The 26528-nt window shown below is 37.6% G+C and overlaps 1 protein-coding gene across 10 annotated transcripts in view; it reads right to left on the reverse strand.

Annotated features, from left to right (window-relative positions):
• EML1 (EMAP like 1) overlaps positions 1-26528 on the reverse strand; it is a 122436-nt gene that overhangs the window by 33535 nt on the left and 62373 nt on the right. For 5 of the 10 annotated variants that reach the window (XM_020583442.2, XM_020583437.2, XM_019294025.3 and 2 more), the window contains exons 2-5: positions 18728-18910; positions 13414-13546; positions 7746-7796; positions 4302-4436 (exon numbers count right to left, since the gene is read on the reverse strand). In XM_020583442.2, coding sequence (XP_020439031.1) covers positions 4302-4436; positions 7746-7796; positions 13414-13546; positions 18728-18910 — 502 coding nt within the window. The remainder of the gene's footprint in view (positions 1-4301; positions 4437-7745; positions 7797-13413; positions 13547-18727; positions 18911-26528) is intronic. The other 5 variants (XM_020583441.2, XM_039552349.1, XM_020583444.2 and 2 more) reach the window with 3 other exon arrangements.

Here is a 26528-nt window from a genome sequence, read left to right on the forward strand (position 1 = left end):
ATGACTGTTTTTCACAGTGGTAGCAACATCACTAGCTCCAGTTAAGGCAATCTAACACATGCTCTCAATTAGTTCCTTGGAATACTTGCACTTTACTTAAGCATTGCATCTCTTGTGTGCTGGACCTCCTCCCCAAGTTATAAGTGAGTGATTTCTGATCAGAGCTGTTGCTCAACCCTTTGTGGCCTAACAGTTGCAAAATGACATAACCGCTGAGTTTTTGTTAAAATAGTATGTAAAAATTAAAAAAGCATCTCAAGTACTGTGGTCAACCTTAGAACAAAACCAAAATATTTTGCAGATAACAATTATTTTGTTGTAACATTTTTATTTCTCAGCTATTTTGGAATCACTTTTCAAATGTACAGTACATCTATATAGCTAGTAGAAGTCATAGCTTTCCTTAATTTAAGTGAATAATCTAACTAATAGTCTCACCTTATCTGTTTAGTAGCTTTAACATATAACTAATTTCAGATAACTGTCACCTTTAGCAGGTAGCAGGATCAGTGATATATCCATAAAATGGACTTTGCAAAGCACTGTATTGTATTTAGATTTTGACATGTAGATCTTCCACACACTGAATTCATCTTTTGGGCACTTGATCTAATGAATTTGTTTTTTAGAAGATAAACAGAAGATACACAGAGCAAGGGCACTGTAGGATCATGCTTGTTTAAACTTTTTCAAAAACTACAGTAAATTACTACAGCAAAGTGGAAAATCAGTGAGATTCACCATTGGTAGGTGAAGTAATTCCTGTTCATATTCCAGAAGCATGTCTACCCATCTAAGTATAGAAAGTTTGTTTTTTAACAAAAACTATCCATAAGATGTTGTTTTGTTTATAGAAGATAAGGTTATTTCAATCAATGAGGTCACCACATAATGGCTGTTGATATAATGTGATATGTGTGACAGAGTAGAAGTTACACATAGATGCAAAATAAAAAGCAAAGCCTTTAAAAAAAAATCCAAGCACTTCAAGAGATCAATACAGAAAACAGCAGCTCCATGCTAACGACTTCACCAAGGCAAAGCAGCTGCATGAAGTTATGCACCATTGCAACACTTCACAGAATTTGCAGCTTAAATTAAGAGTGAGCTGGTTTTTTTAGCTGTCCCTTCACTGATCATTATGGGTTTTGCTTGGTTTTGCCTTTCAAACCTTTCAGGCTCACTTGTCCCTAAGATTGTTGATGCTTGGTTTGCTGATTCAGACGCGTGCAGGTATACATTCTCTTTGCTATAAGGGTCTGAGAAAAGACTTTGTTCAAATCTGCACATGCAAAAAGACACTTGGCTCCTAAATAAACTAATAATAGATTGCTTTTCCTCACAAAAGTAGTATTTATTTATGGGTATTATGTATCGCTACAGTAAATTTTTTTCAGTTACATTTGTCTTTTAGAAATCTTGAAGTATAAAAATCTTAGAAACAAAATGAAACCCACATCTATTAGTTATTTGTTGCTATAATTATCTTACAAAAAATTTTAAGGGAAGAAAATTCAGATTCTAGGATAAAGTCAAATTTCCATAAGTACCAGAAGGTCCAGTCCTGTGGAATTCTGTTGGCTTATCAAAACTTCATTCACATGCACAGATGCAGAATGCAAACAAGATTTTAATTTGTGTAAATATTACATCTTCCTTGGTTACAATTTTATAACATTTTCTCTGATAGTATTTAATTTTTTTCATTATTCCTTTAATTTGCTAAGTCTTTCACAGAGTCACAGAACAGGTCAGATTGGAAGGGACCACAGTCATTCATCTGGTCCAACCTCCCTGCTTAAGCAAGGTTATACCAGAGCACACGGCACAGAATTGTGTCCAGAGACAATTCTCAGATATCTCCACTGAGGGAGACTTCACAATCTCTCTGGACAATCTGTTCCAGTGTTCGGTCACCCACACGGTAAAGAAATTTTTCCTCATATTCCTGTGCATGTGTTTCTGCTCATTGCCTCTTGTCATTTTGCTTGGCACCACCAAGAAGAGCCTGGCTCCATCTTCTTGACACCCTCCCTTCAGATACTTATAGACACTGACAAATCCCCTTTCAGTTGTCTCTTCTTGAGGCTGAACAGGCCCATTTCCCCCAACTTTTCCTCATAAGAGACATGCTCCAGTTCCTTGATCAACTTTGTAGCCCTCCACTGGACTCACTCCAGGAGCTCCATGTCCCTCTTGTACTGAGGAACTCAGAACTGGACACAGCACTCCAGATGTGGCCTCACCAGGGCTGAGTAGAGGGGCAGAATTGGATGGTTGGACTTGATGATCTAAAAGGTCTCTTCCAACCTTGACAATTCTATGATTCTGTATAGGATCACCTCCCTCAAACTGCGGGCAGTACTCTTCCTAATGCACCCCATGATTCCACTGGCCTTCCACAAGGGCACACGCACGGGCCACAAGGGCCCATGGACAGCTTGTTGTCCACCAGAACACCCACGTCCTTGTCCTTTATCCATGCATGCAGGTATCTTGCCCACTTTTCCTGATTTCTTGCTCATCCGGTTGCACTGTTCTTGAGCCTGGAGGAAGTGATCCTTGAATATCAACCAACCCTCTTGGATCCCTCTTCCCTCCAGGGCCTGTTCCCATGCGATTCTTCCAAGAAGATCCCTGAACAGGGTAAAGTTAACTCTTTTGAAGTCCATGGTTACAATCTTACTTGCTACCCTGCTTCATCCCTTCCTGGTATGGAACTCCACCACATGGTCACGACAGCCAAAGCTGCCTCCAACCTTCACATCTCCAACAAGGCCTTCCCTATTTGTTTGCATAAGCAGCACACCATTCCTTGTGGGATCTTCCACTACCTGTGACAGGAAGTTGTCATCAATGCTTTCCAGGAACCTCCTGGACTCTTTGTGCTTCACTGTGTTGCTCCTCCAGCAGATGTCAGGGTAGTTAAAGTCCCCAACAAGAACCAGGGCCTGTGACTTTGAGGCTGCTTCAAGCTGCCTGTAAAAGACCCCATGCACTTCGTCCTGTTCAGGCAGCTTGTAGCAAACAGCCACAAAGTGCCACCCTTAGTAATCTGCCCTTTTATCCCAACCCATAAATTTGAATAAGTTCTGTAGTTTGCACACTTGCTGTCTTGCTTCATAGCTGAAAACATAAGCCAGAAAACGAGCTATTAATAATGTAATCACCCATATTTGGGCTGTGAAATAGTACACAACCAGCTCAGTCACTCCTTATTCAAGCAAATATGCTGAAGGGATAAAAAGGAAGGAACATTTTGTGCCACACCACTGACAATGACTTGTATAATGGCATTGATTCCCAGACAGAGCAGGTAAATTAGGTTATTATGTGATCTTCATTAACCATGTGTTTTTATGGTCACATCATCTGTGAGACAGTAAAACAGTACCATCAACACCATTTCTTGCATAGGAAACTGCAATAGAACGGGTCAAGTGAAATGGTCAAAACTAAAATCTGAGTAGGAAATACAGGAAAGAACTGCTTGACCTATACTGACAATACTGATGAACCTCAATGAAGTAGTTATTTGTTCAAGGCCATCCTAAGTCTGAAACTCTTGGACAAGATACTCTCTTTTCTCTGTGCTGTCAGCAATACAGAGAAGCATGATCAGAGATACACAGAGATAGGCATCACCTCACTCTGCTTCATTGAACAGCACTTGCATGTAAATCTCTCCCCTCATTTATCTTTAATTTGGCCCTCAGACCGAGGCATTCATGGTTCAGAGACTGGCTGGATATCAGTCTACATGTGGGATGTGGTGAGTGAACGCTTCTCAGCATTTGTTTTGGTTTTTCTTCCTCTTTTCTTCACTTCTTAAACTACCTTTATCTTGATTTATGAGTTTTTTCATTTTTGCTCTTCCTATTTTCTTCCTCTCATCCCACTGGAGGAGAGGAAGTGAATGGCTGTGCAGTAACTTAGATGCCAGCTGGGGTCAATGCACCACAACCAGAAACTCAAAGAAGTATTTGTCAGGAATATGAAGACTAAGGGAAACTACTAAGATACTAGAAAAGGCATGTTTAATAATTATGAACTCTCCTGGGAAACTCTAGGTTCTCACACTGTTTATAGCTTGGAAATAAGGCAAATAAATTTAATCTAAATATGAAAACCTGTTTTATTTCAAATATTTTAATATATACTTTGGTCCAAGAATTGGAGCTTTGTAAAAAAAGAAAGCTTCCAATATTTGTTAAACAAGAAAAACTAAGTTCACTAAAGAAACTAATTTCATTATTAGAGCAGGAGGCAGAGACAGGAGATAGATACTTAGATAACATTACCTTTCACTGTTCTTTTTACCACTAGATGAACTGCTGGTGGAACCAGTGCGGTTGCGACTCCCTTTGGAATCTCCATAGCTTTCCCTCCGACCTCCTGGGGACACACGCTCAGCTGAACTGGTTCTCTTAATGGTGCTAATAAAACAAGGAGCAAGTTTCACAGTGGCACTTGTAAAAGTATATATTCTACAATAAATATGTTTGAGAAATGTATCAAGTAGAACACTGACCCTTAAAAATCAACTACATTTTTTTTTTAATTCTTAACTTGATTTATTAAAGAGCCTATGTAAGAGTTTTGCTGAGTACCTGGTGCAACAGAAACAAACATACTGCTTTTTCCTTAACCATAAAATAGAAGAAGGGCTAAACCAATTACATAGAGTAGTTGCAATCTTTTTTCTGGGTCACATTTCAAATCTCTGACTACCACTCCATACTTCTGAACTTTTGGATTCTCTTACAAAGAAGTGAAAGATTTAAAGAGAAAGCATATTACCTGACACTTCCAGCCAGACTAAAGAGAATGCCAAAAGTAGGTCAAAATTTGAACACAAGCAAGCTAACTTTGGGTCTTCATTCAATATCAATTACTCTGTGGTTCAAAGCTAGTATTAATATACTCCAAACTGCAATTAATGGTGAGCCAGCCTGCATTTTTTTGATTGTTGTCAAAAATGTGTGCTTCCTAGTTACATGTATGAATAGATTAGATTCCCCACATGTCCTAACAGGAGGTTTCTCAAAGGCTTAAAGCTCACCCTACTCTCTCACTCTTCAGCCATCCTTCCTGCCAAGATAGTTATCAAGGGAGCTCTCATGTGGCTTTATGGCACTCCTTAGACATCCAGCTCTCTCTGATAGAAAAATGTGAGCCAAAACACAAGCAGTGTTACTTAGTAAATTAAGAGAAGCTCAGTCAGAACTTACATCTTACAGGAGACAAATTATTGACCAAAGCACTTCTCCCTAAAGCAGTGCTTCCTAGCAAGAGAGGGAGCAGCTAAGGGTGAGGCCCCAAAGCTGTTGGGGCCAAAAATGCTTTACACATTGCTGCAAGCCCTTTGCAGCAGAGAGGCTCAGGCAGCAGTACCCAGACTGAGGCAGGGATCTCCCCATGGCAGCAGCTGAATGACAGGACTCAGTGTCCAGATCTCATTTCCCCCCACTTCAGTCCTGTACTGTTTTCTGCCCTGCAGAAAGCAGAATGAAAATATCCTCTTTACCCATAAAATCCCCATACTAAATAACCACCTTCAGCAGCTCTCTCACCCCAGAAACCATGGACATCAATGATTGCTTTCAAGCTCACATCTCTACCCAAATCCCAACCACAAGCTCCATCCCACTGTGAAAACTTCAGTACTTGCTCCTTTAAGGACAGTTTCATCCTAGTCACACCTTTTATCATCCCCAGCCACCTCTGCCTTGGCCTCCATACGCTCCCAGAGATGCTCTGCTTACCAGAATACTCATCCCATGCATTCTTGAGGACTTCTCCAAACCTCCCCATCAGTCCCTAACAGCTATCCCTACCGTGTTATCTCAGTCAGCTCCTCTGGCTCTGTCCCACTTTATGTGTGGTACAAGCTGGCTCTCCATAACTAGAAGAAACAAGACAGACTTTTCCATCTGGTCAAAAAATGCTCAGCTTAGCAACTGTACACCACCATTGATACACTTCCTGCTTTAAAAAAACCCCAAACTTATTCCTGCTCCCCCATGTCTTTTTACCAGCAAGGAGGGGAATGTTTGAACACCTCAACTGAGACTCAGTTACAGAAACAATGGGAACACCTGAACCAGAGTCTTTCTGCAAAGCAATTGCCCTTCTGAAAAGAAGGCAGAGCCCAGCCAGGGGCGGATCTGCAGAGGTGATGCATGTTAAGGTGTATCTCAGGCAGCTTGACAAAAAAACCTTCTGGAACATGCAATGGCAGGACAGATGTTCAGTGCTGCATTCTTGTAATAAAAACAAGTTTCAAATGATTAAGCTGAATCTTAAAAAGTAGTGTTTCTGTGGAGAAAGCAATGTAAGAGAGCAAGCAGAATGCAAAATTACACACAGCAACAGAACAAAATACATTCATAGGGGCAGAGAAAAGGCAGCAACAAGAATTTAATTCTGTCTTAATTTCAGAAGTGTACTTCCTACACTAGACTAACATTATCCAAGTCATCTCAATGTCAAATGCATGAAAAAAACCTTCTCTAGTAAATTAAAGACTGTACTGTTAATATTTAACTACCCTCCTTGCATTCCATAACATCATCCAATTTAATACTACTCCAGTTAGAAAATAAAACTTTGATACTGAAAATGTTTATTCCACATAAAATAGCTTTTAGCATGTGCCTTCCACTATTATATACATTAATTACAGAAACATCCTGTGTGATTTGTCAGGATCAAATCTTTATTTTGGCATCCTTTCCTGGTTAAGAAAATTTCAGTGTAGGCTGATGTTGACGCATATTTTCTTCTTTAAGGATAAGAGGCGTCAACATCAGCCTACACTGAAATTAAATTAAGGACATTATCAAATTATACCAATCTCAGAAAAAAATTTAAGTTACAGAAACAGTTTGAAACAAATCTTGCTTGGGGTTTCATTTTTATAGATGTCAACGTTCAAAAGATGAACTAGAGGATAAGAAATGAAAGAGTGGAACTAAAATTTAGAAGTTTAATTCTATCTTCTTTCTGAATAATGAAGTCTTATATCAGTATTAAAACTACTTTTACCATTGGTATAAAATTCTTTTAAACCCTTTTGATTTATATCCATCACTGCTTAAACTAATTAGTAATGATATCTTGTGACAAATTTTATTTTAAACTTCCAACAACAACAAAAGCCCAGTGAGAAGTATTAGTTGGTGGTTGGAAACACGGGTTGTAACTCCATTATATTAACTCAATTTTGGCACTATACACATTTTGTTAGCTAGACTGTTAAACACCAGTGATTATATCCATGGCTACAGTAGATACACTGTCACCTGAGGAGGAATTTAAAACAACAGAAAATACTCATTTAACTTACAGGTTTGTAAGAGTATAACTGGATCCCAGAATATGACTTCCTCATTAGTGATATGAAAGGAGAGCATTTGCAATTATTTAGGAAGATAACATTTAGTAACACAATTTTTAACTTAAGACAGCAATGTGGTCTAACACTCCTATAATAAAAATGATGTTAGTATGAAATAATGCAGATACCATCACTGAAATTATTATTATCTAAATTGTGTGATGCATTTATCAATGATGAGAAAGTTTTAGACATGTACTTCTGAAAATGTTAAAAATGGCAATAATAATTACAGTTCTATCATGTTAACGCTTTTACTAAAACAGCCACTTTCTATGTGTTGAATTGAAATGGAAAGGAAAAACAACTGAACTTCAACACTACAAAGCTATTAAGGATCCCTCACCTTAGAGCAGGCTTTTTCAGTTTGCATGCATTGAGAAGATTCACAGACCTGCTTAATCCAGATTGAGAGGTGCGTAAACAAAGCAGAATAAAAAGTGAATGCAACAATAAAATGTGGAAACAAGACATTTACAAGACTTACATTAAAAGACAAAATTGCATGCTTTCAAGATATGAAGTCACGTGCAGGAGTAAACAACAAAGTGTTTATTGACTCAGTTAGATGTTTGATCATTTCAAACCATACATTTAAGAACACCAATGTATCTTTGAATGACAAAATCTCAGCAGTGCCCCAATAGACTGACCATTTGTAAAGCAACTAAAAAATAAAATTTAAAAAAAAAAGAAATCAAAGAGGCTATCTGAAGGAACACAACAGATGATCCAGCTAAAAGACAAAGACTATTAAAAAAGCAACAACAAAGACAAGAAAATAAATCCTCATATATACATACATATACCACTGCATAGCATGAATGTTTCAGGTAGTTGCATTACTGAATTGTGGTGAACAAATCTGGCCAAAATTAAAAAGATATATATTTTATTACTAAAATTATTTGGAAAAATATAAAAGCTTTTTAATAAAAGAAATTAAAAACTAGCACACAACGCTCTTAAGACAGTAACTGATGGCATTAATATTTTGTCTAGCACTCATTTTGACCCTTATTTAAATCAATTAGAATGAATTCAGGAATAACATATGACTTTAATTTCATTATGCCTTTGAGCAAAATGCACTAATAACTTTAATTGTTAGAGATATTGTGAAGTGGTGTAATAGTTTTGCCACCCGAAGTTCAACGGAGAGGGATTTCTTTTTTAACTTATATTCTAAATATTTTAAACCATTTTCTTTGAGAGTTGAGTGTTACACAGAGCACTTAATTGAAGATTTGATGCAGAGTTTGTGTGTGCGCCAGTTACAAACCATCGCTGCCCCCCAACAAAACGCACAACATTAATTCCAGGCGACTGAACAATTTCCTAGGGGCCATGTGTTTAGAGTTTAGAAGAACAGGAATTTATCATATTAAAGTATTTTATTCTCCCTGCAAACAAAGCTCTTTATGTTTTCTTTGTTCCTGCTTCTTCCTTTTGATCTCCATTGTCAGAGTTTTGCACCATTGTAATACTTTTCAATCTGCCGGGGGAGAAAGAATGACTGATTGTCTCCTTTTGAAAGGCAAAGTATGTGCTAGCCTGCAGCCTGCAGCAGCATCCCTACTGGGAAAGGTACTGTCCGCATTCTCCTCCCTTACTTTTTTTTTTTTCTCTTTTTCCCCCTCAACTCTTGGAAACAAAGCTATCCTAGATGAGTCACAAAACCTTAGATTTTAATAGGGGACACAAAACATCATTACTACGCACTGGCCAGATTCCAAAGACAAATTTAGTGTTAAGCAGCAAACTTCAAGCCACATTACATGCCAAAGAAAGAGTGAAGGGGGAAGGGAAAGTTCTGCTCATGATACACTAAACTTATCTTATTCAGAATGAAAATTTCAAATAATTATTCTAAGCACAAAGTTCAGAATAAAACTACAGCAGCATTCAAAAAGCTGGTACTCAAAATAACTTATACACTTCTATATCATAGAATTAGTAAATATATTAAAATTAAAATCAAATCCTCTGATCAAAGGTTTCTTGTGAAGACGACATGGGAACACTTTACAAAGCCAGGTAATTCTTGATTGTCTGTCTGTGTCAGGTGATTGTTCAGCCCATCTCAGAACCACTCCAGCTCTCTGTTAGCTGGCTGGCACCCAGAGACTCCCAGCTGTGTTCACATGGCCCCCAAAGCCTGAGTGCAGCAGCTCCACTTGGTGCTTGACCACAGTTCTTGGTACCACCAGCATCACCAGGCCTTCTATCTTGCACTGTATTACCACCAGATACTTTTATAATCCAATTGATCCATGTTTTGGATTGTGGTTTTGCTCTATTCAAGTTATTTCAGTCCTTCCTTAACTTGGATAATTGGGTATTGACTATATGAGATCTGAATGCTGAAGCGGGGTTTGGTGCCCTCAATTCTAATTGAAGTCAGAGTCAGTTGAGGTTACCCAACGCTTTGCAAGATCTGGATCTAATTATCACATTAGGCCCTATAAGAACCTACTGATATCCAGAGATACATGTTTTACATATGGAAAAGCAATATGCATAGAGGTTAAATGATTTGCATAAGGTCACTGAGAGAATATATGGAACTCAAATAAAAGCCTGTTAGTTCCACCCTTTCAGCCTCAAGCTTTTTTTATTACCTCCAATTTTATATTCCTGCCAGAAGAAGTAATTTCCATTTCAAATATTAAATGGGAAATCAGAAAATGTAGTGAACTCTGAACCACATCTCCTTGGCAATCCAGCAAGGCAGATAAGCTGTATACCAACCTGTGGGTTCATAGGAGTTAACCAACCCATTTAACACAGCTATTGTATGAAATGAGATTGTGTCTGCAGACATACCAGTAAATACATCTATGTCTAAGCAGGAGAATGTATGGATGCACACATAGTCCCCACACAGACTGTTTGAATATATTTACATAAATAATGCACAACAAACTGTTTCAAGGGATAGATTGATGTCATTTCAACTGGACATCATACAGTCCTAACCTAATGGTTCTAAGTATAGGAGAAGAGAGGAATCAAATTATTTGATTGTAAGCCCTCTTTTCATAAGGCAATTCAGAAAACATTTGGGAAGGACTCCATTCACCTGCACTTTCTCTTGAATATATGGTCATAGGTAATAAAAAAATGGAAGATGCTATTTTTTACTATTGCAATCCTATGAGATATGTCAGTCTCAACAGCAGATCAAAAGCTTAGAAGATGACCCAGCAAAAACTATTTTTTCCCTTTCTACTGTTGTTTTTAACTTTACTTTCATTTTTCAAATTCTATCTTTTCAATTGTGCACATGTTGTATAGAAAAACTATTGAAAGCATTCAAGCAGAAATTAAGTTTTAAAACATCTATAAACACTTAATACTGTTTGCAGCTGCTGTGTCACATGACCATATTTTGGACTAAAGAATAGCTACACTACGAATTAGCTACAGTTCTGGAACCAGTTCATAAGAGAAGAGCACTTCTTAGCAAAAATCAGATCGAAAAAATAGCTCAAAATTTCCCACCATCTGTAAACTGTGCAACACTGAAAGAAGCTTCTAACACAAATAAACAAGTCCTATCCTTTGAAAAGGAAGCTATTTGATCTTGCTGAGGTATTTCCATTACTGTTTCATGCATAAACACGTGCAGTTCCTGAAGGTAAAAGGGCCCAGTATAAATACAAAGTGTGATTGAATTCACCTTAAGGATGCCTAATGAATTATTCTACTTGACTGTATACAAGAAATATATTTGGAGCACTCACTGTATCATGTTTGAATACCAAATATATGAAACACCATTTACTATAAAACCCTGAAATTCAACCAGTTATTTCAAGGTTCACTATTAAATGATTACAGAATAATTTACCAAAAAATGTTTTGTACAGTAATTAATTGGTGAGGTCCTTACCATTCCACTTTATTCACCTTGAAGTATATTTATAGGCAAGGCATAAAATATGCTTTAATATAGTTTAATAAAGGTAAGAGTAGAGAATGAAAATTTGCATGTTAAAGATACCAATACAGAATTTTAGAGCATTTGAAGAGAACAATAATTCTACAGCACCTGAATTTACAACTGCCTTTTTCAGGACATGGAGCAACCCTGCTCTCCTAAGCACTCTTAAGTGTTCACCTATTTCGGCAAAACTCTCCATGTATATTTTTTCTTTTCCAAAACTGAATATACATTTTCATGGTGCATATTTAAAGCACCTTCAGCCTACCTTCTTCAGCAATGAGAAGGGACACAGCATAATAAAAGGACATTAAATACTTGCCCTGTGGAAGAATTTCTCTTACAGGAATCAAGACAGTCTAAAAATACTCCCTAATGATGCTAAGGACTTTCCCACTGGCATTCTGGGTATCCAGGCTGCACGATGGTCAGGTGGAAGGGATACAGAGTGCCACTTACCTACAGGGATCCTAAGCTAGGATAATGCCTACAGGCTGCAGGCAATACCAGATGGAACACCTGAATTACATAAAGGCCTCCAAGAATAGAGAAAGCATGAGTACAATCCTGACCTGCACTTCACCCACCCGACTCTGAGACAGAAAGTCCTATGCTGAACCTTAGAGACAGAGCATAGAGACTCAGGAATCACACCCTCTGTACACAGGTGAAGTCTGCCAATGGCTGTGCTCTCAGATGTTTTATAACTACTAGTTGAAACTTAATTAGAAAGAATGAAATTCTGAGAATTATTAAGAAAAAATAATTTGTGAAGAACAAATGTGTTTTAAAATTCAGCATGTACTAAATAGTACTCTTTTTCAAACACTAATACATTTCCTTTTCTAAAAGGAAAGTTCTTTCACCCATTTTCAAACTTCTGGTGATACAATTTAATAACGGAACAGTTTAGACAGTATTTGGTTTCCTTCTCTTATCTTAAGGGCTGATTCAGACCAGCCTGCCAAAGCCTATGGCTGCAGTGAGCTCCAGTTTGTAAGAGCTCACAGGAGTTCATTTTTGTGACATAAACAAATATGGTATTTTCCAATTTTAATTGTGCACAGCATAACTTCTCTCTGCAATAACAGAACCTGGAGTTTCTTGAAAATCAGTCCCCTTCAACACACTAGTAAAAACTGGCATACCCTTAGCCACCATCTCACCTTTGAAGACAAAATCTCTTTACGAGAGAGACCTCAGATCTTAGCAAGTTAATGCTCTCATCTCTACAACTTTCCCTCCCTCAGACCTGACAGCATCATCACTACAAAAAGATGAGGAGACACACAAAAGAAATGTACAAAAAAAACCCAACCCAAAACCCCACTCTAATATCTTTTACAGACAAACCACACAGCAGATTAGCACCACAGTAACTGCCATGTATAACTTGAACTTGCTTCACCCAATCCATTCGGTTCCTTATAACCCAGATGTATAAAACATTTAGCCTATTTAAAAACAGTTACACACAAAGCAGATTGGGACAGAGCAGTAATTTTAAAAGGGCTTAAATACATGCTAATGGTAAGATATCTAAAGATGGATGCTTTCATTTGCATAAATATGTGCTAGGCATAGAATTTTCCTCCTCCCTGAGATGCTGCTAACACTGTGCATGCAGTTTATATGATAATTTTGTTAGTGAGAGAAAACCACCAAAGATAACATACTGATTTGCAATGACAACACTGTTTCTCTGAGACTATGTATTTTCTACTAGCTACTCAAAGAATTCTTGCACCACTTTTCACATCATGTTGGGCAACAGCAAAGTAGAAGTGCTTTATTCTCTCTATGCTAAACTCTCAAAAGCAAGAAAAGAACACAAACCAGTAAGACCAAGCATTGTGCATCCTTTCAGTACTCATGGGAATAACCTTAATTGTAATTAGAATGAATAAATTTAAAGCCTCCTAGAACAAAATCCATCTCCCTTTCTTTCCAAGCTAAATATTTACACTGCTGCTTTGCAATTAAGAAAAACTACATATCTAGAAGGTTAAAAGAGGAGCTATACCATGTTTTCAATTCCATGGTTATAAGGTTTCTCATAGACGCCTACCTTTTTGCTGCTGGTGATACAGTCTCCTTTCTGGTTCCTGATGGAGAAGGTAAAGAGCCACTTGGTTTCTTTGGTAACACAGTTCCATTGTTAACTGTCGTCCTTAAAGGCAGGGTTTGTACCAGTGGTCTTGCTATAAAACAAGCATAAGATGAAATCATTGTCTCCGTTTACTTTTCCCTGGTTTTTTCCTCAGCAAACAACACTAGAATATTTTAAATTATCCATGTAGTGTGCCATTTTTGTGTCACTATTGCCAAATTCAGCACAGATGAGGGTTTTAACATTGAGGAATTATTATTATTATTAATAATCATCATCATCATCATCATCATCACCCTATCAAGTTAATCACAGCATACGGCTTGAGCACACCACTCTATAACCTCCCTCATGTGTAAAACTCTGTCCTAGATCAAGGAGCTTAGTGATAAGCATAAAAGTAGTTGTCCTCAAAAACAATCCTGCTCTCTCAAAAGAGCATCAGTCTCTTGCCCACCTGGACAGCATCCAGCGAAGTGCTAGAAATGAAGGCAGGCTGTCATCCCAGAAACTCTGCTCTTCACCCCTCAGTCTTCTTGGAGGTTTTCCACAAGGAAATTATTATTACTCCCCCCAAAAGCTTTATTTTCAAACAATGTGGGTTTATGTTTGACAGAAAGGAATTGTACCTTTGATTCAGAAAAAGCAACTGAAATCAGCAGAAGAGTGGAGGTAATAAGCTGACATTATCTACCTACATTCTTCTGATCAAACATTGGTTCAAAAAGGGATCTAAGTGTCATGGCCACAATTAAGATTAGAATAACAGAAAAGTCCCATTTGAGTAGTTAGAAGTTAGTTGCAAAAACGATGTTTAAAACTGCAAGCAATGAGTACCAACATGAAAACTACTGTGGATCATAGCCTTGAAACAGACATAAACATGACTAGTGCTCTCTCTACAGCCGGGAAGAAAGCTTGAATCACTTGAAATTTGACAGGACTTTGTATTACAAGCCATTGTAAAGATGCCAAATACCTCTGGGTTCAGAGAAACACCACCTGAGAGAAGGCAGCAGTCACAAGTCACCTTACGAACATAACATTTCATTAAACTTGGAGAGGATGGCAGGGAGAATACCTATGAAATGTTCCTCAAAAAAGACTGCCAAGGATAAAAGATCTAAAAGGCTAAACTGAAACAGTACAGTTGTATTGGTCGTATTGTAACAACATCTTATTGTAGCACTGACAACAAGCATTTACTGACTTGTTCACCCTAAATTTTTATATATTGAACAAAAAGATGTGAAAGACTGTGTCTTCAGAAGACTGCCAGTAAATACCGTCTACTAGAGAATGCAACTTGCAAGACAAACTTTGTCTTGAAACTTTGTTTGAATACACAACTTACTTGTTATTCGTACATCATTTATTTGTTCAGAGGAGGGAAATTTAGAAAACAACCTATAAGGGAAATACTGAAGGAATGAGGCTTATTTGGCTTAGAAGAGTGAAGGATGACAGGAAAGAAAGTCAACAAAGGAGACAAAAGAAGAAAATTTTCTCAATGCTCACTGAAGGTGCCTTCCAGCCCTGCCTTCCATGATATATTTTAACTGACTAATGCTGTCTTTAGAGCTTATACAAAACATTTGAATTTTTCTTGGCTTCCCATGCATCTATTTCTTTTTTTAAAAATAATTTCAGATAACATCATTCTATTTACTTCTACTTTATTCATTTTTTGTATATTAAATTCTTTTTACTGTTCTGTGCTGGAAGCACTGCTGCTTGTTTCCTAATTGCTGCACTGCTGTAATTAATCCATATGTATAAAACTGATTCGGTAGCATACTGCAGAATCACAGGTAGCTACAGTTGAGAAGTTGTGGACTTGTCTCCTGGCAAGCTTTCTGTAGCTCACAAAACTTTATTGAGCTTTGAGAAGACAAATTAGAACAGCAATTAAAGTTAAAAAAATTAATTACTAAAATATTTTCCTTATTTATAGTTATTTAAAAAGAACATCCATTAAAAAGTAGCTGGAGTGAACTAGCTGGAGTCTGTTTACTCTCCTAACCTTATGAAATTGAAACTAGCAGCAGCCAGGAATAAACCCTGCAACCTTTAACAGAAGTTTTGCTTCAAATCCAGCACAAACCCACAACCCACATTTCTGGAAATAGAGATTTAAATGGTCAGCTAGTGTAGAAAGCAACACCATGAAACTCTTACACAGCACACAGAAAAACTGTGCATAATTCAATTAATCCACTGTTTATACTGGAGCTATTTAGTTTTATTTACAACAGCTAGTTCACACCAGTGGTAACTGACATCACAGTCACACAATCCCAAACATGTCATTGCTGTTAGAAGTCAGTAACACAGTGCTATTACTGCTTTGTCAGTAATGTTTATTTTGGAAGTTCTGGTGCTTCAAGGTCTTACCTGTGGTAGCAGGACTGACAAGTTTATCAGCCTCAGCAGCAGCTTTTTTAATCATACTCTGATCTATGGATTAATAGGGCTGTTAAGTTTACAAACAAACCAGTAATTGCAAAAGGAAAGAACAACAAACACAAGTAAAACAAAGGCAGGAAGCCATACTGAAACTCCACCAAGTAGTAGAATTAAATAAGGAAAGGGGAAAAAAAAACCCAAACAAAAACTCAAAACACCATTAGGGAAGGAGCTCCACAAATGGACAAGATAAGCTGCTCCCTTTCCATGATGTATGCTGCTTTTAAACTGCTTAGCTCAAGTTTAGAACAAGAACAGAAAGACTGAAAACAAGCTCAAGATTTTTCCATTCTAGATTTGAAAGTCTGGAACTTGAAATCTTTAAATTAATTTTAAATCTGAAGTACTCAGAAAAATTAAGTTGTTTGTCCCATGAAGACTCTTGTTCCAGACTTTATACAGTACAGTGGGGATCCTGTTTTTCCAAAGGCATAGACCTCCCCCAACACACACTTAATCCTGATCTACTTCATCTATAGATCAAATGGTAACAGCAGCATACAGTATGCTTCAAGCTCCAGTTTGCATGGACACAATTTCTTTGACATTCTGTGGGATCAAATTCCACTTTTTAAAATTTCAAATGTGGAATTAGTGATTAAACAATATAGGGAAAATAAACAAACTCGGTCCATGCAGCCCAAGGGGTAAAGCATGAGAAGCTGCCACTCCAGCTCCTCCCATGTCTAAAAAAGCCCGTCTCCCAAGAGTCTCCATCAGGAGCCTCCATAATGCCATTCCAAACTAAAATACTGAAATTATTCTTATGCTAAGTAATTGTATACAATTCGTTATAAAGTAGTTGTGCCTACTATAGGAGTTACAGGCCATCATGTGAAATGTATCATATTTGACAAACAGGTGGAAAAAACAAGTGATCAGAATACTTCAGATTCTCTTTCGTGTTTATAATTCATGTTTAATAAGGTTGAGCATACACTAAATGTTACAGCTGATGTACAGCAAACTGAAAGTTCTTTACATAAACTGTCACAGTGCTGATCTTCTCCAGAAATTAGGTGGGTTTTTTTGGCAAATACCAGGACTCATTCTAGTAATTTGCAATGGAAGAGCAGTTGATATTTGTAGCCCCCTATTTGCATTATTACAGTAAAACTTCTTACACTGTAATTTCACATACATGTAAAGAATCAGGTATGCCATATCTACATTAAAAAAAACCTCCAAACCACATGCACACAAAAATCCCACAAACAAATGAATCCCCCCAAAAACAGCCATAGAAGACAGGTGGATAGGCTTACAGCAGCTTTTCTTCAATGTACATTGAACTATGGCTCTAATGATCTGCCATGACCAAGAAAACTCCTCCTGATTTAGAGTTCAACTCTGCTCACAGAATCCATGAAAATCTGGTTTGTATTTTGCTAAGTAAAGCCAGCAGGCAAGAACAGATTTGGTTACAACTCAGTAATAATTACTAGACTTTATTTCCTCCTTGCATCAGATAGTATCTATTTCACAGGCAACATGAATGCTCTTAATCCCTTGTACAACCAGATTTGATGGAACATTTTATCACAGTGAAGGCTATCTTTAGTAACATTTAATTTATCTGATATTTTAATTTTTTTTTTCAATAAAACAAAGACAAAATAAGGAGATTACAACAGAAAGGGAAGGGAACATGAAGACAAGATTGCAGATATTTAGTGCATATTCTGTCTGACAGCAAGCATGAGACACAACCAACTCAAAATTTGGCTCTGTAATTCCGTCCCTTTCAGCTTTCCTCATCTCTTGACACAAAACTTTGTAACAAACATGACATCTCAGTTCAGCAAATTAAGTAGTTCCTACCTAGTGTGTTAAATCAATGACTAGAACTAAATATTTATTGCAAGGTCACAAATATATAACTGAGATTAGAGAAACAACTTGTTAAGTTAGACAACAGCCTGTAAAGTCAGCCATACTTTCTTTCAACATCTAGGTTGCCACCACTCTTACTCCTAAAACCACTCTAAAATACCTTGCATGTTTCTCTAAGCTGCACATAGGCAGCCTCCCAGGCCTTTGCAGCCTCACACACTACAGTAAATCACACTAGTCGGGTTCTCAAACTTTTACTACTGTGAAGCGCTGGATGTTCAGGTCCAGCTTTTCTGAGCTGTGCACAGACAAACCTGTTCCTGCAGAGCAGGAGCCACGAGAGAGCACGCTGTGGCACGTGGGCACAGCACAGAATTCTGCCAAGAAGTGACATCTGTCACACCTGGCACCTCACTGGCTCTGGATCTGCTGCTCTGGAACACGGTCAGGCAACCACCACAGCTCTACCTTTCTTTCGTAGCTGAGCAGCTGGTGTTGTACCATTTCCTTAGTTATGTCAACTCTGCTAGCTTAGAGATCTGCCTTATGTCTGTATCATCTACAGACACTTAAGACATGTATAATTAAATTTTAATTACATTTTACTTAAGTTTAATTCATTTTTTTGGATAAAAAAACCCCAACCTATTAGGAGTTTCTCCCACAGAAGACAATGCCTTCCTAAAGAGTTTATAAACTAATCCTGATCAGAAGCAAGGAAGTGGTAGCAATGGTTAAATGTAGATTGTGGATTAAGCACTAAGAAAATGCAAATGCTTTGCTGGTTCATGTAAACTGTAGAAGGCTGACAGATTTAACCATCTGGATTTTTATGTGCTCTTTTTAACAGGTTGAATTTCAAATTGATTTGTTAATTTTGAATATTTCAAGAGCTAATGAATACCTCATTTTAATACATATGAAACACTCATTGAAGTGCACTATCTATTTTACATCTATCTGAAATGCAAACCTTTGGTAGGTCCTTTCTTGTTCTGCATGGCTTGCTGCTCCTCCGTAATATTCAAGCGTCGGACCACATCAGCAAGGGCAGATTTGAGCAGCTGGATGTCATCCTCCTGCATCTGGACACGCTGCTCCAGAGAGGCAATGCGATCTGTTACCTCCATACTGCTTGCAGCAGAGGCACTGTCATCTAAACAAAACAGCAGAAAAAAAATAAGCATTATCAATAATGGATAGCCATCATGAAGTACCTTATGCAATTGACTGCAGGTAAAAACAAGGCTTTTCTCAGACCTGATGACTTCTTGAGGAAGAAAGTTTTTAAGTGACTAAAAGGAAGAGATGGAAATAAAAATAAATAAATGAAAGATGAATACTTAAGTAAGATGTGATGATGAGGTTGGCTTCAGAGCCAGTTGTTAATTGGGTTCCACTACGAATTATCTGCATGTCAGAACTGCAGTGATCAATCATCACCCTTCACTGTTCTGCTCAACACAGCATTCTGACACTGCTGGGCATTCAGGTAGAGAGTTACATTTCCTCATATGCTACACACCCGTCTAGATTTTTCTTTCTCATACGGGTGATAGAGATACATTATACATATAAAAGTAACAGATAGGCTTACACTTTTTCAAGCTACTGTACACAGACTGAAGAACAGATATTGACCCCATCTGCTAACTCCTAGTTTATACCAGCAGCTTTGAGAACATTCCCTCTGACTGAAATAAAACCCCAAATAAATTCAGAATTACTCAGTAATTATACTCTAAGACTGCAAATTATTAAAAGGGTCATTACTTTGCATACAATACGCCCATTATTTGGAAATAACCCATAGAAGCTTCAAGTCTGCAAATCCATGATGAGGACTACACATTCTTTCCACTCAAAACTAATAATAAGAATATTTTTCCTAAATGAGCACTTTTGTTCTATCACATAGAAACACTGTAACTTATTACAATACAAAGTTAGGAGAAATGAGAAGAAAGCAACACCAAAGACATCTAAGTCAGTAACAATTAGGGAAATAATGCACAGTTTTTAAAGAAAATTGCAAAGTTTTATTGAACTAGGCTCTGAAACCTAAAAAAAAGTGGGGTACTAACTTATTGGATGATCTTAAGTAATGTTAGTCAAGGATCATAGCTTTCAATTCATTACTTAATAAGTCATACTGTAGCAAAAATAGATATTTATGCTACTATCTGCAATCATAGTTGACTACTCCCTCATTCCCAATGCAAGTCTGCAGCCTGTATTTCTTCTGTTAAAGCTGACCTCTCTTTAGAAGAAGATTTTATTTGTTTTCATTTCTTGTGCTCTTAATTCACCTCCATTCCAAATCAGAGTTTTCCACTTTTTTTGTACAAGGGCACAATATGAAAGTTAAATGGTTTGTGTATAATAATAACTCCTGTTGAATTTTAAAACAAAGTTAAGTGCTTGAAAAAGGAAAACAACTGTTTCTGAGTACCTCTAAAAGCATATCCAAAAATGTTAATGCACACAAACTTTTAATCATAAGGGTCTAGGGAAAAATTGCATTAATTTTTTTTTTTTTTTAAATCTATTCATCTCCAAACCACTCCAATACAGATTGGTTTTGAAATCTGTTCATCAGATCAGTTTTGGCTTCCTCATCCCTCACACCCCCAGCAGCTATCTGTGGTTACCAACAGCTGAATTAGAAACAACTCAGAAACAATATAACAATATTGACAGTCCATAAATAGCTATAGGCTATGACAGTTTAAAATGTATGTTAATTCTGTTATAGGATTTTCAGACCTTATCTAAAATAACAGCATTAGGATATTATTAGGCTGAATATAGTAGTAAGGCAAGTAATGGTTCTGAAAGAACTAAATCAGAACCCAAGTTCCTGAAAAATGTTAAAAAACGTTTCCCATGACAAAGCTTTCCAAACGTTGTCCTAATCAGACTTCTGCTCAACACAGGACTCTGTCCTGTAGCTATTACTGGTAATTAGTCCCCAAACTCAGATTAGCAGCTATGCTGGCAGCAGTATGAGCTGCCTGCAGAACTTAACCTTTCCTCTACAAACAAAAGCCCCACACTGCTCTAATGACTTTACACTTTAACTCAGCTGGAAATAACATGGATTAGCATACTGGACAATAGGCAACCAAATCAAAAGCTTGATTTAACCAATACAAGCCAAATTCAAACTTCAGCCATTCTGCTAAATTCAATATCATCACAAATAGTTTTCCTCTGAATTCAGTCAACAAGAAATAGCCAAATTGCAAAACCAGGTCAGTAAAGGAAACCCAGGCGAAAATCAGTTGGTGTTGAAATGATCTAGCCATTGCTAAAAAAGAAAACACTCTCATCCATTTCACTACTTTTTAAGCGTGTAGAAACAGTAATTTTGCTCAGACATTAATCTTCAAGTGGTAAATCAGTGGCACTGGTTTATTTACAGTCCTGTAGGAAATCTCTCCCACTAGTAACTGTTAAGATGTACAGCTCTCTCCCTTCTTCCCCCTTCCCCCACCTGCCACTGTGACTCTTTCCATCACACTCTCACTGACCAACAAACCCCAGCAAACCCTTTTGTGGGACACATAACTTTTGTACCTTCCACTATCATCATTCTTGTACGGTCTTGGCAACATAATCCTCATCCTTGCTGTAACCTACAGCTTGTTTGGTTTTTATGGGTGCAGCTCCCTTCCAAGGATGCAGAAAAAAAAAAGTTAACGGCTTTCAGTAAGATTGCAGCTGGAGACAAGATTGCTTACAGTCCAGCACCACTTCACTTTACCTCCTCTTTGCATGCATGTACAAGTAAGCTAGAAAAGAGGCACAGAATACAATAAAACTACATTTTATGAAGAATGCAAAGTTCAATTATAAAATAAGCATAACCTGTTTGTTATGCAAGTTGAGGATGGAATGTTCTTGCCATTGAGATCATTCTATCCCAGTATGTTAAGCAATAAAGTTGCAACTTCAACACAGCCAAATAAGAGAAATGGTATGGCATCAGAAGAGAAAAAAACAACTAATGCTATAAACTAACAACACAACAACAAAAATGTCACAACAGATGTGACCTACTCTGCCCACACAAGCAAGACTGATATTGTTAGCCTAATTTGTGACCTGCCTCTGCAGTATACCACTCATCCTCACAGCAAAGGACATTTGCAAGGAGTATTTTAGCACACATTCATAATGAAATTTGGAAAGGCATATGAAGGAGACAGCAAATCCAGGCAAATTGCCTTGAAGTGTTAGATCTCCTTAACAGTCACTACCACCCCTTGCCCAAGGATGGACAGAACAGACATTGTATCACCTACATGGGTAGTAGCATCAACAGCACAACAATTAATCATTATCTTTTTTCACCAATGGGAAGAAAAAGGACTTTACAGTGAAATTTATGCAACATGTTTTTAGAAACCTGAAGTGAGTCACTTTCTACAATGTTAATTTCTTTTCACAGATTTTAATGCAAGTCTAAATCATTATCTCAAGCATGTAAATCATAGAATGGTTTGGGTTGGAAGGGACCTTAAAGATTTCTGCCCACCTGCAATGGGCAGGGAGTTAATCTACATCTCATGATATAAATGCCACCTACAATGTCAAAAATTAGATAAAACAAGGAGGTAGCAATTCAGATGCCTGATTTTTCATCACAATACGTATTTGTGGTAATACTTGGAAAAAAGAGTAATTTGTCATTTTTGCTTTGCTGAGATTCTACAGTTTCAAAAGGAAGGCAGCAAAAAAGGGGAATGTACTACATGCCTCTCTAAATTGTCCAACCAACTAATCCATGATCTCATAGATTGGAAAGATTTCTCGTGGCAAACTAAAGACAATACTGAGTCAGATGATTAATCTCCTTCCAGAGCGTATTCCAGTTTTACAGCAATTTATTACTTGAGCTTAGCCAAATGTGAAGAAACAGCTGAAGCAAAGCCAACAACAGGACGTGTATGTTGTTTACAAGAGTGATTTCAATACTATTTCATTGTATGTAGGCTAAAGCTAAATTACATACTTACACTGTAAGTTAGAAGGAAGCCTATTAGATGCATACTATTTTCTGTAGATTACTACCTTCTGAAAAACCTAAATTTTAACTGTACATTAATGAGTATGAAATAATTAAAATAGACTTGGCATTCTCCCCCCAGAAGAACTACTTTAATAAACATATTTCACCTTTGCATTATGCAGACATTAATTTTGAGGCTATCTTGTCCAGCTCAGACCACCGCAGCTGACCATGCAGTGGAAACATTAGGTACTGATTCTCAAAAGACTGGCAAACAAATTTGAGTTTATTCAATCTACATGGCCTCTTTGGAGCACCAATTAACAGGATAAAAGTGTACATGAAGTACTTCCAAAACTGATTGCAACTGTGGTTGCTAGACACTTCTATAATACATTTTAAAAGCAGCATCTCAAAGCCTTTGCAGTGATGTCCTTGTGTTTAGACACTCTGCAGGACATCAGGAAAGAAAATGCAAGCCTTCTGAGGATAGCAAATTCCAGTGGTGGTCTTTGGTAAAAAATAAAGATAACCCACATGACGAAAAACATGGCAAGGGATGGCAGTGGAAAGGCAGCATCACCCACACACAGAGCAGCTCTTCTTCCAGCATAAAGACATAGATTGTGCCAGTAAGCCTGAATTGAGCTCAACTGGTAAGAATACTTTCTGTCACTGAGAGATATTACTAAGTGTATCACGCTCTGCACTTCTCCTGAAATCAGCTGGTACAAGTATTTACATTCCTTGGAAATAGCTATGAACTTCAGAGTGACTTCTAGAGCCTTATGAAACTGCACATGGACAGAAAGGAATTCTTCACCCTCAGCATGCAGCTAACTCTATGGCAGAACACAGCAGTTGCTGAGAAAGCCATGCCCTCAAAGGAGAGAAAGCTAAAAATAGTATTTATGAAAAAATAAGCAAACAAAAAAAAGCACAATCCTGCAAATTGGGAGATTCACAGACTGAATTTGATTCAGTATACTAGAAAGCAATTAAGAACACTGAAGATCCTATACTTCCAGAAACATCTTTCTACCCATAAAGGCCCATGGTTTTTGGACTCCACTAACTGCAAAGCTGTCAGATGTGGCACATGTCACTTGACACAAATTTGGCAAGTTCCCTTCCTCCTGCCCACATCATCACTGAGATCTCGTGCAAGTAACTGAGATATTTCAACTATTTCCTTCAAGCATCCTGGGAGTAACACTACCACTAACTTTCAAATGACCTCTCTGCTTCACCTCTCTTGATACCATATGTTTAGCTTGAAACTCTAAGAGAGCAGAGAAACATCCCTCTGTGGCAGGCATCTCCTACATCTTCAAAATTTTGCCCTTCCTTTTTGGTTAATTTCATGCATCTTTGAGTCTGGGGCACAGAAGTCAGACAGACAAACTATTTAATAGATGCAGTTTGTCTGAGCTGACAGCAACAGAGAGAGAAAAAACTTAGGAAGAGAGAAAACCATCTGACTTCTCTCAGAAAGAACACAAGCAATTCACGGTAGCGCAGAAACAGGGGAATGCAGCCACAACACTGTTGCCAGGCTTCGAAGCAAGATTGGAGAGTACCAGGTATTCTCCGTGTAGCAATTTCTGTGGCATAATGTCAGTGGTCGTTTGCAGACCAGAGTCTCTGTGCAAGGGAACAATGGGAAAATAAACCAGCAGGTTTAGTTTCCTTTGACAACGCCATGCCAAGCTCCTTTGTTTAAAAGATTAGTGTCGACAGTATTTCACAGACTAAATATCTTTCCTCTGCTCACTTTTCTAATGCAGAACACTGTACCATACCTGAAACACAGCAGTTGCCCTCCAGGCTCATCTCCTGGGGACAATGACAACACATACGGGCAACAGCATATCATAAACTCTGGCACATACTGGACTGGTCTGCCAGATTAGAGCTTTCCACTGTGAGAAGCAAGTGGATTTAAAGCCCAAAATAATGTTATCCTATTTAATTTTGTTACTTTGTGTGGTTAGGGGGAAAAAATCAGGCAGAATTTCTTACTTGCAGTTAAAACTGTAAACATCATTGCTTTACCTGAAGTTTTGGAAATCAAAATAGCTGAATGTCTAATCCTCTAATTGTATTTTGCTATAAATGTATATATAATAGGATAAAAGTGCAAGCATCATATATACTTTTTGAGATGGAAAATTTGGATTATGAGGAACAAGAAGTCACATCTAATATTTAAACCAAACAGCTACAGGAACAATGCCATGCCTATCCATAAGCTTATGTATGTATACACACGTACCATTTTTGAACAGGTAGGACAACTTTTCAGTTCATTCTCTATTCTAATGCACGTTCTTAAGATAAGAGTGATTAGCAGTGCAAGGAGATGCCCTGGTTGGGTACAATCAGGTACATCTCACATTAAGTAATCTGAACAGACCAGATTAGTTTTTCCATGTCCTCACAAGGTATGTATGTGTAGGAGGAAATGGGAAGAAAACTATCCCACATATGTGCCTAATGCTTTACTCTGGATGTACTGGGAACCACAGTAACAGTGATCTAAAGCATCATCTTGTGAGAACGGATCACTCCTAAACAATTCTCATAAGAATTATAATACAAATATTTTTTCATGAACTAATATGGACTACAGACTACTCTAGTTTTGTGAACAGTATTTTCCCTCCTCTAATACAGCTAGCTATTACAATCCAGTATTTATACAATCCAGTATTTATAAAATCTGATTACTGTATTTCCCAACACTTACTGAGGAATAACTTGTCCTTTTACAGTTTTACCACTAGAAACTTAGAGACAGGGAATATAATTTCCTAAAATTAGAGGCAGAATTTGAAAGGATAAATCCATAATAGCAATCATCACTCAGAGCCTCACAGCTGGGAGCACTGCATTCATTAACAAAATGGGAGAGAAGAAAATGATCTTAACAGAACATTCTCAGAAAGTTCCTCGTGGCTAATTAGTTAGGAATCACTGCAGCAAAATTATTAGCATGTGCCCTTGACCTGCCTGTAGCTGTTGAGCTATAGCCAACAGCTTACCATTTTTTCCCAAGCAGATGGTAGATGAGCTTCTACTTGGAAATCAACCAGTTAAAAATTATCTTCCCCAATAGCGCTTAAGAGGAAGATGGAAGAAATTTTTGACACATCAATAAATTAGAAGAATTTTACCCAGAAGAGATCTATCAACATAAATGCTTTACGGTTCAAAACTATTGTGCTGCCTCTGTTGAACACAGAAGTCAACAGAAAATGTTTTAGCCAGTTATGATTCCACCACATTATGCTGGGATCAGCTGATGCCATTGAGAAAAACCCCAAACCCCAGCATTGCAACCAGAAATCAGGAGGGTAAAGACAACCTTCCGTAGCATAATATTAATGCAAGAATAGCAGTTTGAAAAGGAAGTGACTCCATGGCACCTTCCTGGAGTTAAGAAGCTGAAGATACAGCCTAACACAAACTTGCTAATAAAGGAACCAAAGGGTAATTAAGGTACCAGGGCAGAAGAGCTGGGCTGTGTTTTTCCACCTTATATTCTCAGTGATGTGCTGAGATTGTACCTGTATCACACCCTTAAAACAGGAGAAGAAAAATAGATTGTGAAACACGGGAAAACATCTGCAATGACTCTCCATCTCCACGTCACAGCTATGGCTCAATGGCCAAGTCATCCAACAAGAGCTAGGAAGGAATGAATGCAAATTCATCACATGATGTAAGGTAAAAAACCTTCAGCTTTTGTTTAGCATTA

This window comes from Corvus cornix, chromosome 5, assembly GCF_000738735.6.
Source record: "Corvus cornix cornix isolate S_Up_H32 chromosome 5, ASM73873v5, whole genome shotgun sequence".
NCBI lineage: Eukaryota > Metazoa > Chordata > Aves > Passeriformes > Corvidae > Corvus > Corvus cornix.